General features: G+C 40.9%; 1 protein-coding gene across 1 annotated transcript in view; it reads right to left on the bottom strand.

Annotated features, from left to right (window-relative positions):
* Window positions 1-1,327: 1,327 nt before the first annotated feature.
* The window catches only part of TBL1X (transducin beta like 1X-linked), a 372,330-nt gene continuing 362,535 nt past the window's right edge, over window positions 1,328-11,122 (bottom strand). The window contains exons 14-17 of the mRNA XM_019524649.1: window positions 7,679-7,806; window positions 6,455-6,620; window positions 5,040-5,141; window positions 1,328-2,620 (exon numbers count right to left, since the gene is read on the bottom strand). Coding sequence (XP_019380194.1) covers window positions 2,594-2,620; window positions 5,040-5,141; window positions 6,455-6,620; window positions 7,679-7,806 — 423 coding nt within the window. The 3' untranslated portion in view covers window positions 1,328-2,593. The remainder of the gene's footprint in view (window positions 2,621-5,039; window positions 5,142-6,454; window positions 6,621-7,678; window positions 7,807-11,122) is intronic.

Here is an 11,122-nt window from a genome sequence, read left to right as displayed (position 1 = left end):
TTGAGTAATCAATCCAACGTTCTTTATAAAACCTCACTGAAACTGTAATAAAGGTCAGTTTGCCCTTTGAACACATACTTTTTTTTTTCTTATTGTGAGTTTAAAGAGGTCAGGTAAGTGGCTATTATAAAACAGTTAAAAATGTCATGTGATCAACTAAAGGCATGGTCTCTAAGGAAAAATAGACTAATATGAGTACATTAAAACAATAAGTACAATGACCCTTGCCACATCCAACCTTTCATTCTTTGGTGTAAACAGCAATAGTAATTAAGAACCAAAATCTCAAATAAATGTTTCCACCGCAGGACTAAATAATCCTCCTGGTAGTTCACTTGTCTTAATTAGCTACTCTCCAGTTTCATAACTTTTATATACAGTCCTGGAGTCACTGATGCTTTATTGCAGTGAAAAGGCTGAGATACTTTACATATATAATCTGGAAGAGAGAGAATATCAGAGGAAACAAAATGCTAATTCCATACACTAAGAAACTTGGCAATTTTCACTTCAGCATTTCACTGTTATGGACCTGGCTTGAAGGCACCTTTGCAACCTTCCAGTCCTGGGCTAGTCTAGGGCCTAGTTAAGCTCCTGGCCTGATCCAGGTGGATCTGAGGTACAGTCTTTGTCAGTGGTTTTCAACCTGTGGTCCGCAGGCCCCTGGGGATCTGTAGACTATGTCTAAGGAGTCCATGAAAGATAACTATGATCAATCAAAGTGTGCGAATACCCCCACTTACAATTCAAAGGGGTCTGCACCTCCATTTGACATTCTTTAGGGGTCTACAAATGAAAAAAAGGTTGAAAACCACTGGTCTACATTATGGCAACATACTGGGGCTGCCCTATGGTCCACAGTACTGCCAGGAATCTCTCCATGTGGCCCTTCCCATAACATGCCTCTTCTGCCTCCAGCATGTACCCCCACCACATCTTACAAGGGGATCTTTAGTAAGCAGGCTTTTAACTTTCTTCTAGCATGCCTATGCTGGAGTATATCTACCCCTGGGTGGACAGCTGGCATTTAGAAACCTTCTTCTCTGCTTGGAGCCTTTCACTCGTTAAGTGGATAATGTTAGGATGTTACCTAAGATGTCCGGTCTTATTGGTCCTATTAAATCAGTGGTACAAGTCCCATTGACTCAATGAGAGGAGGATCAACCCAAAAAGATGACAAGTAAAATAAGGGATGGAGGGAAGCAGAAGTCAAGCCTTATAGGAATGTAGGACCATTCATATAGGAAAGAAAACATACTACTCTTTTAGTTATTACCATGAGTATTTGTATATATGGACCCACAGAAATGAATACTGTATTATAACCTCAAACTTCTAAGTTCATTTAATAAATTTAAATCAACATCAACACAGAGCCACAGAAATGAAATTAAACTATTGAAACTTCTGGCTGCAGGAAAATATTTCTTTAAAAAAATGACTGATCTGTTATATCGAATGATAATTTTCTTACAGTGGTTATTCAGCTGGGGGAGAAGAGTAAAGGATACTGCATCTTTCATGTATCTTGGATTCCATTTGCATCATTCTTTTCTAGGAATTACACAACCAGTTTATCTTCAGTGGCCATTTTAGGCTTTTAAAATTGTGTTTAACATAAAAAATATTTTTTTCCAAAAATACACTGGGTTCTTTCTCTTAAAAGTCATCTTTCTCCTGTAAAAAGCTTCCCCGGCACTGCATTCTTATATAAAGCACTTATTACACAATTTGCTGAAAGTGCCCTTGAGACGCTAAGATCTGAAGCATGGAGGATTTTTTTTAAATAAGTGGGGGTGGGGGGAAGAGAAAGAGAGAGGGAGAGAAAAGAAAGGAGAAGCAGTCTGTCAGAAGTTTTCACTGTCATGTCCACCTGGCTGCATTTACTACAGGCACATAGGAAAAAAAGAGGGGGAAAAAGAAGAGAAAAGAAAGAAAAAAAAGGAAGGAAGAAGAAAAAGTGGCAGGGAAAATAAAAGGAAAAAAATCAGTTCCAACCTAAGCCTGGGATCTTCCAGACTGTAATATTCCAGCTGATAGAAAAACCACTGAACAAAAAAGTAGTCTAGAAAATAGAAAGTGTTGTGATTACAAAGTTGCGCATTTCATCAGTACAAACTGGTCTTTGAACGTCCTTTGGGAGAGCAACTGTAGTGTCCAAATTGGAAGGAAAAAAAATACAACACCACATGGAGGAGGATTTTTTTTTCCTTTTTGGTTTATCACAGCATTTTGCTTTTTTTGTTTGTATTTTTTTTTTTTTTGGCACAGCTTTTTTTCTCAGCCATCAGAGCAAGTTCTCAGATGCAAACAAAACAGTGCAATGTCTAGCTGGTGGCTTCATGCTTCCAAGGCTGAATGTTTCAGGTGGAAACCATCCCCTCCCCCTCTGAAGTGACTGTGTTTTTACTCCTTGATGAAGGTTACGGACAAAATACTAGACATCTGTGGCCAGGGAGAGTTGTTTCATTGTACACTCTAACTTTTTTCAAGTTCATACAGTTCTGGAGCTGTTAAGAATTGTTTTGAAGAGTGCTTCTCCCCACACATTCACTGCTGGTCCATTTGAAATTTCTTCTAAAACACTTCATTTTTACTTCCGCAGATCTAGAACGCAAACCTAGAAAGACAGAGAGAAAAGGCTCAAGATTCAAAAACATTTTTCTTGAATGTTTTTTCTGGGTTCTTTATATGTGTGTGTGTGTATGTGTATTCATATTGCATTATAGATATATATGTGTGCATATGTTTATTATACACACACATATACTATATATTCTATACAAGCTTATCTTGTCATAAGGCAATTTAGTAATAACTGAGATAATGCATCCCAGGATATTAGTGACTGGGGAAATATTCTGCCTCTACCAGGTAGCGAATTAAAAGATGAAGCAGGCCCTTTCCTTTCTACTTTTTTTATCTTCTCTATGATAATCTCCAGGATTTGTATATTAAGGATCATGGAGAAAGAAACAGTTATTGTCTTCTGAGCAAAGACTAGTATGGAAAAACCTACTGAAGGACTTGATCCAAAGCCCTGTCAGTTGATAGAAAACTCCACTGACTTCAGACAATGCTGACCAAGGACCAACCAAGGCAATAGCAATTAATAGAACAAAAATTACTATTGTATTTCCCCCCTTAAACAGGATTTCTGTGAATATAAACAAAAATAAAACTGAAAATGCATGACTATTCAAAGGAGGAAAATGTGGGAATCTGGCTGTGTGATCACAGCATTTTGATATGCTTATGGGAAAGCATAGGTTTGCCCCGCCACTGAAAAGTATACTATGTTCTGTAGGCCAGTAAGATAATTTAATAATGGTTTTATGACACAACCTAAATGTACTCCTGAGAATAACTAAGCATAGTACTATGTTAGCAAACTGCAACAGATTTGAAAAACCAACTGGAATCAAAGAAATCCAGGGTTGCCTGTCTTCTGAAAGAGTGATTGTGCCAGAAATCAAGACAACCGCCAGTGCTTGTGTCATGTGAGTATATAAAGTCATAGCTTGCCCCACCCCTGGAATAGTCTCTACTTTTGGTTCTCTGTTCTTCTGGCACAGCAAACATGGTGATCACTCAGTCAACTGCTGAGAAAAGTGCTTATTGACTTCTCAAGCTGCTGAGTATACTAAAGGCAGTGGCAGCCAGCTGTCAGTTACAGTACAACCTCATTATAACAAATCCACTTGGAAACAGGAGAAAAGTTTAAGGGCCCTGGCAGACATTACATCTATGGTGTGATTGTGTTAACCATGCTATGAATTTTAATATGTTACATGCTCAATGTTCAAATTATGCCATAATACAATGGCAAACCAGGTGCACAGATAGTTTTCTTTTACTTTTACTTACTTTTACCAGGCACACACAAATTTTACTTTTAATGTGGACATCTTTGTAACTGGTTTGTATCCTTTGTGCTGTGCCTTAAATTGAACATATGGCACATATGCCAGATGTGGGCCTGCCCTGTGCCCTACTGCAGTGGTCACCTGAGCATTGGAATGGTGCATGGGGCAGCTCCAGGGGCCAGGATACAACCCCACTGCCCGCTCCAGTTAAGGATCATGCTCAGCTGAGATTTGGGTTTGGGTAAGAGACAGTTCCAGGTCATGGTTTAGCCTCAGTTATCACAAGATCAGGATCTTAGAAATGTTATGCTCTATCCTAAACACTGCATCCTGCCATACTTTTGGTATGGCAGGTCATGTGCTGTTTGGGCTGGCACATAAAATGCTGAAGATCCCAACTGCAACATTATTTTAACATTTGCCATGGCCTTTAAAGAAGGTATTTGGTATAAAAGGGTTAGTTAACTGGCTGTACCACAATAATTAAAAAATTGGTTCCTGCTCTTCTTGTCAAAAGTGGGAGGTCACTATAAGCAGTGTTGTTATAATGATATTGTACGTATTGTACTATATTTCCAGTATTGTACAGTACTGTATTTCAGTGGCAATCATGATTAATTGGTATTTTTGTATAATGATCAGCACCACCACCAACACCAAGGTATAACCTCTTCTTTACTCATGACTACAGCTCTGGGTAGCACGTTGAAAAATTCCTTCTTTAGGTTCCATCCTAGGGTATATTTCTGCTGTAACAGGGAACTTAAAGAATGAAAACAATGAAAAGAGAAAGTCTTAAGACAGCAAAGACTTTAAAATTTCTGCAACCTCCACAACATGTTGATGCATAAGGTTGATAATGGATGCGATAAAGATATTTTTAAAAATATTTTTACGTGAAAGGGTTTTTTTTGTTTTTGTTTTCAGAGATACTACCAATTTCAGTGAAATTCCTCATTTTAAATATAGGGAATACCCCTTAAACATAGAAGGATTTTCAGAACAGAAAAAGTTTATATTATCTATAGATATATCTGTTTACATTTATTAAAAAATATTCCATATCTCTGATCTTTGTCCACAGATAGCAATAGTGCAGGAACTTATTGTTGACACTCTTCACAGGGCATATTTCCTCCAAAATATTTACAATAAATGATTCAAAATGTTTACCGATCCGTCTGATGCACTTGCTCCCACTTTATCTCCTCTAGCATTCCAACAGACTTCAAAGATGCCTCCAGTGCCTCTGTAGCTATGTACTAGAGTTCCACTCTGGAAAGCAAGCAATTGATAAATATTTGACACTTAATTTCTTTTCTTTTTTCCATTTTAAGATGGGCAACACCTGCAGTGTGCACTTGACATTGTGGGTCTCCTATTAAGTATACGAGTAAGTCTGCAGTGAGGCATCAATACCAAGGATGAAATCCTGGAACTATTCAAATCAATGAAGTTATTGTCATTGATTTCAGTGGGCCCAGCATTTCATTCAGTTCTTCTCTGTGGGGCTGGACTTCACACTTATACCCTTATCAATAGCCCTCTTTCAAATCTGACACCTGCACTGCATGATTGAACCATATCAATTTCACAGCTAGGAGAATTTCTGTGGTTTCCACTATAGAAAGAAATAGGTGATTCACTTACAGAACCTTTTTTTTATTCACTGGGGGACAGATAGCTGTATACAAAGGGTAACCATATTATTTTTAAGGATATCTGGGACACTAACCTCCCCACCCCACTCTGGCACACCATGCCACTTTGCCACTGTGCTAGACTGTGCTCCACACCTGTGCAACTCTGGGAGCAAGTTCCCACAACTGGGAGCTCCTTCAGCTGAGGGGTGCCCAGCCAAATGACTACACCATGTATTGCCATGACTGGGAGACTGCTGCAATCTTCCAGCCGGGGGCTGCGTGAAACCCTGGGGCTGGGACATCACAGCTACATGATCCCTCAGACTCAGGGGCTTTAGGCAACCCTGAGGCTGGGAGACCACACCAGCTGCAAACTCCTAGCCTTGTGGGTTTTATGCACCCCTGGGGCCAGGAGGTCACAGATTGGGGCTGCTGGGACCCAGCTGGGTCCTAGCACCAGAAGGCATGATGCTGGGATCTAGAGTCCACAGCTGCTGGGGCTGAGAGTCCCCTCAGTTGCAGGACTCTCAGCCCTGGCTGGGCAGGGCACACCTCTATGGTCGGGAGCCCCGTCAGCTGACAGAGCTCCCAGCCACAGGGAAGACCCTGCAGCATGCCTGCAAATTAAAGCTTGATAGTAACCAGCTATAAAGTTAGTATGCATTTTTGAGGTCTAACTTTACAGCTGGTTGGAGCTTTTTATGGTGTGATAGCTTCTTTGAATGTGTAGCTAGTCTCAGGTAATTGCACAATTAACCGGTTAATTTTTAACCAATAATAATTATAACCAGTTAATTGCACAATAGCTATAATATGTAAAGGAGGCCTCAGATTCACCTTGCCTAACACATTCAGTACATACAGATATATACACTTTCCAGTTATGATTTTGGCCATTAATAATGCATTTATAACATTATTCTATTCTGCATATAAATCAGATACCTGTGTATTCCATATATGCACACATTTGTCAAAGGATCCACTGGCCAGGTATTTTCCATCAGGACTAAAAGCTACACTGTAGACAGGTTCTTGATGTTTGGTTAATGTATGAATGCAGACTCCTCGTTCAACATCCCACAGCCGAACAGTAGAATCAAATGAAGCACTGCAGGAACATTCAAATTAATCAGCAGCTAATCAATCAATGATATTGGAAATATTTAAAGAGAACATTTCCCATTTAAATAAACATTTTAAACAGGAAAAGGACAGAACAGCTGATTATCCATCAATGTCTGGACCTTCTCATTGCAAGAAATTCGTTGTGGTAGATGTGTGCTAGATCTCTAAACGTTAATAGAGGTTTACTGAACAAATGTAAAAGAAAGTAACTCTAATACTATCTCTGTCCATAATGACTAGCTCACCACTCTGTAATACAGAGTAGTACTAACTGTAAACTAGGATAACCTGCCCCCAGAGAATTCCACTTCCTGGTCCTCACTTAATCAAACCTTGTTTCAGATTCCCTATTGCAGTGGTTCTTCTCATCCTTTTTTACACCCACTACCTAGAAACTACTCAGTTTTTTGCCAAGATCCTCCTAAACACAACATTATGGATTAGAAAGCAGGAAGAGAAATCCTTCATATTTTATAAAAAACAAATCAAGAACAACAAAGGCACAAATCCCACAAAAACTAACTAATGAACAAAATCAATAAGGCAATTCCCCTATAATGCTATAAAGCAGAGGAAGTCATACTGTGCTGAGTACTAACCCAGTAGTTCAGCTATTAATTGTAATTACTAAAACACACTTCTAAAACTTGAAGGAAGTTGTACCTTGAATGGATGGAAGGTGAAAGTTTAATAACTAACCAAGCTATTCTGCATCAATTGATCAAACTATAAAAATATTAATATCCATGTCATTTTGCTTGTCCATGTCTCTCATTAGAGCACATCCAGTTGGCTACTGGACTATCAGATCAATAGATTTTACCAGAGGGCCGCAATTAAACAAATCCATTCATATCATGTAATTTTCCTTTTCTTGCTACTCATTTCCCTAGGCTCCATAGATGATTTTCAGTTTTATTTACAGATATTGTAGGAAAACTGTATGTAGGACGAAAGGCAGCTGGGTAACTCTAGAGAGTCCCCTGTTAAACAACTCATTTACCTTTATAAGTACTAGGGATAGACAGAGGAGCAAGTTACCTTGCTAACATGATGTTGGAGTTTGGGTTGCAGGTGCCTGGTCCTGTAGGACTCCATTTAATAGTATAAATCTCTTTGCTGTGGGCCTGAAGGTCGTGTACACATGTATCTTGCTTCATACTCCAAATCTGTGCCAGGAAAATGAGGGAAAATCAGCGAGGTAGCTAAACTTCATCATCCTTTCCCAGATAGCCAGTTTCAACCCTTTTCTATGTGCATGTTATTTATCACAGCTATATATTTGACATTTAGATAGAGACCTCAGCTTAATTTATTAACCTAGCAATTTGGCAACTTCAATATACCCAGCTATATAATTTAGAAGAAAGTTTATCAAAGTAAAATTTATTCACTAGATCAATAAAAGCTTAAAAACAAGAGTTACCCTGACCATGGACCCTGGCTTGAATTAACTTAATTCTGACTTTCATAGGTAGTGCATCTTAGCTAGGTATTTATTTAGAGGTTAATATTATCAATTTTAAAAATAGGACTAGAATCCTTAAAACAGATCAGAGTTCAGTAATTGTCCTATAAACCCCCAATGAAGGAAGGAGACCAGTGGTTCTCAACTGGGTTGCCATAGCACTGCAGGGTGATGCAAGACCCTTTTAGGGGTGCTGCAGCTCCCTGCTGCCACTGCAGCTATGGTCCGGTGGAACTACACCATGCACTTCCTGCAGAGCCAGATCAGGAAGTGGTTAGGGCAGAAGCATCTGCTCTAATTGTAGCCCTTCCCAGGTCAACCCTAGTTAGAGTCTCCTGGAAAGAAGAGTGAGGGGCAGGTGGAACTGGAGGCATGCAAGAGGTGTGCTGTGCACTTCTGCTTAGCTGTGGCAGTGCCAGTGGTGTACCCCCTTGATCTGCCCTCTTCTTCCTCCTGGGCCATTTACATCATTTTATCCATCACCTGTCCCTCCTGTTCCTTCAGTGCTGCACATTCAGCCCAGCACCTCATCCCTGCTGACTGGACATCTCCAGACTCTGTCCATTATGGTCCCAGTTCAGAAGTGATCACACAGGCCCAATTAATACTGATGCCAGGCCATGTGTGGTGGGGGGCCCTTCCCCACTCACTGCTGCTGGGCTGCACGCACACACGTGGCCAGCAAGCAGCCAGGCAGGGTCCTGGGAGCAGACTCGGCAGCTGGATGCAGGTAAGTGTAGGTGGGGAGCAGGAGTTGGACAGCCAGGTCTTAGGGCCTGTCTAGGGTGTACATGTGTGAGGGGGGGAAGAGTGCCTGCTGGTGCTGGGGGAAGCTATCTGGGCACTGGGGCTGTGGCAGGGTGAGGCACCTGCCCCGCCAGCAGGTGAATGGGGTGGGGAGGCCCTCTGACAGTGGCAGGGAGCTCTGTGGCCAGGCGGATGGCACACAGACTGGTGCCTGTGCTTTCAGGGGCTGGGCAGCCCCGGAAGAAGCTGCTGGGGGGAACTGGAGGGAGCAGGGGCTGCAGATCAAGAGTGCGGGACACCAGCAGTGCCAGGGGGCTGTGGGTTGGGAGTGAGGTGTGCCCTCAACAGGTGTCCTCTTTTTTGGCATTGGAAATATACTAACCCTTGTTTTGACCCTTTTCACTTACTGCACTTAATCACTACGCGGAAATTAGCACCGTTCTCCTGTGTTTTTGTGGCAGTGAGTTGTAATTGAAATCATTTTATTTGCAAATATAGAAGAAACATCCAAAATATTTATAATAACTTGGGATTCTGTTATTGTTTAACTGAATGATTAAAATCGTGATTAATACCAACTATTTTTTAAATCTCACAATGAATTGCAATTAATTTTTAATAGTTTGACAGGCCTAAGTTATAATGATAGACTAGTATATTAATCAATACTAGAGTTACAATGTGCATATGTTATAATATTCATAATAATTTATATTAGGTTTTTAAAATGGGGCACCATTAAGTTCTGAAAAGTTTTGGAAGGGTGACTTGAGTCTAAAAAGGTTGAAAACCACTGAAAGAGAGGCTGACATCATGGTACCGATTTATCAAATCACTTCACAGATGAATCTTCATTTCTACTTCCATCCCTACTCTGTTGATGTAATGGTTGATTTTATCGATACCTTTAATAACATGTCTGATAGGAAAATATTTATGCAACATTTTTAAGTCCAATACTTTAGTATCGGCAAAAGAATAAGTTGTATGGATATGAGTAATTTTATAGTTCAGCTACCTGACCAAGGAAAAAAATCAAGCAAATTCATATGGTAAAAAATTATTCAAAATTACAGCTATTCAGTGGCAAAGAGATACCAGAAAAAGCAATAATGCTCCAACTCACAGGATGTAAAGTAGACGCACGTGAAAAAGCCATGTGTTTTTAAGCTGAGCAAACAGCAGCTTCCTATTGTTAACTAGGAACATAAAACTACACCTGGAAATGTCACACCTGGCAAATTCTATTTCACTTTACATACCCAAATGGTGATTACCTAGCTATACAACTGCCATTTTTTGGCACTCATGAGCAGTTTGTGATCTGACTCCCTATGCAGCATTTGCAGTGGGCTGTACTTTTGCTGGACAGGCATGTGGCTCCATATGTGTGAGTTGAGTCATGAAATTCTGTCTAGAAGAACCTTGTAACAGAGGAGAGGCCTCCCATGTTTTAGCCCCGAAGCCTAGTGGTTAGGAAATAGTCTAGTGTTCGCTCAGGAAGTAGAAGACTGAGGCTCTACAACCCCTTCATCCAAAACCTACTTCTCACTTCCCAGCACAGTGCTCTAACCACCAGAACACAAGTTAGATATCTCCAGCTTTCTTCTTGCAATAGGCTTCTTGGGCAGCCGAGACAGGGAGTTATATGGGGTCCAGAGAAAGAGAGCAACTTAAAAAGCTTGGGGTTTGGTGAGAAGGAAGTTGCTCAGGCACAGCACAAGCACTGTAGCAGAAAACTCCCCACTGCTTTCCATCCCTGTTATCAACTAAATGCAAGGTGCAATTAATGGCTCAGCTTCAAGAGGAGGCTTAAATAGGGGACAAGGCAATGCCTAACCTGTGGCCTGAAGGTTAGAGCATTACACTGCTAAGAGATGCAGGTGCCACTTCAGTTGTAACAGTGCTTCGACTGCTAATAATTGAGGCAATCTCTGTGTTACAAAATTCTGCTAGCATAACTATTAGGGCTGTGCAAAGTTTCGGGTGCTGGTTCAATTTGGAGGAGATTCGGCCTGATATGGCAGACAAATCTCTGAATCCAAATCAAATCGGGAGACCAATAAATAAGTCTGAATCAATTTGAAGCTCTCTGAATCAATTTGGAACAGATTTGGAGAGCTTCAGAAATTTGGGCAGTCCCCGCTCAACGCTGCAGGGAACTGGACCCAGTCTCTGTCCTGTTAAGTAGGGGGCAGGGGGTGAAGGCTGGAGGAGGGGGGAGGGGATCATGGGGGGACCCCTGCCAGGCCCCATCCCCTGCCTGCTCC

This window comes from Gavialis gangeticus, unplaced genomic scaffold (assembly GCF_001723915.1).
Source record: "Gavialis gangeticus isolate Ggan-Ray unplaced genomic scaffold, GavGan_comp1, whole genome shotgun sequence".
In the NCBI taxonomy this organism is placed as follows: domain Eukaryota; kingdom Metazoa; phylum Chordata; order Crocodylia; family Gavialidae; genus Gavialis; species Gavialis gangeticus.
This window is presented reverse-complemented; position numbering and strand designations above follow the sequence as displayed.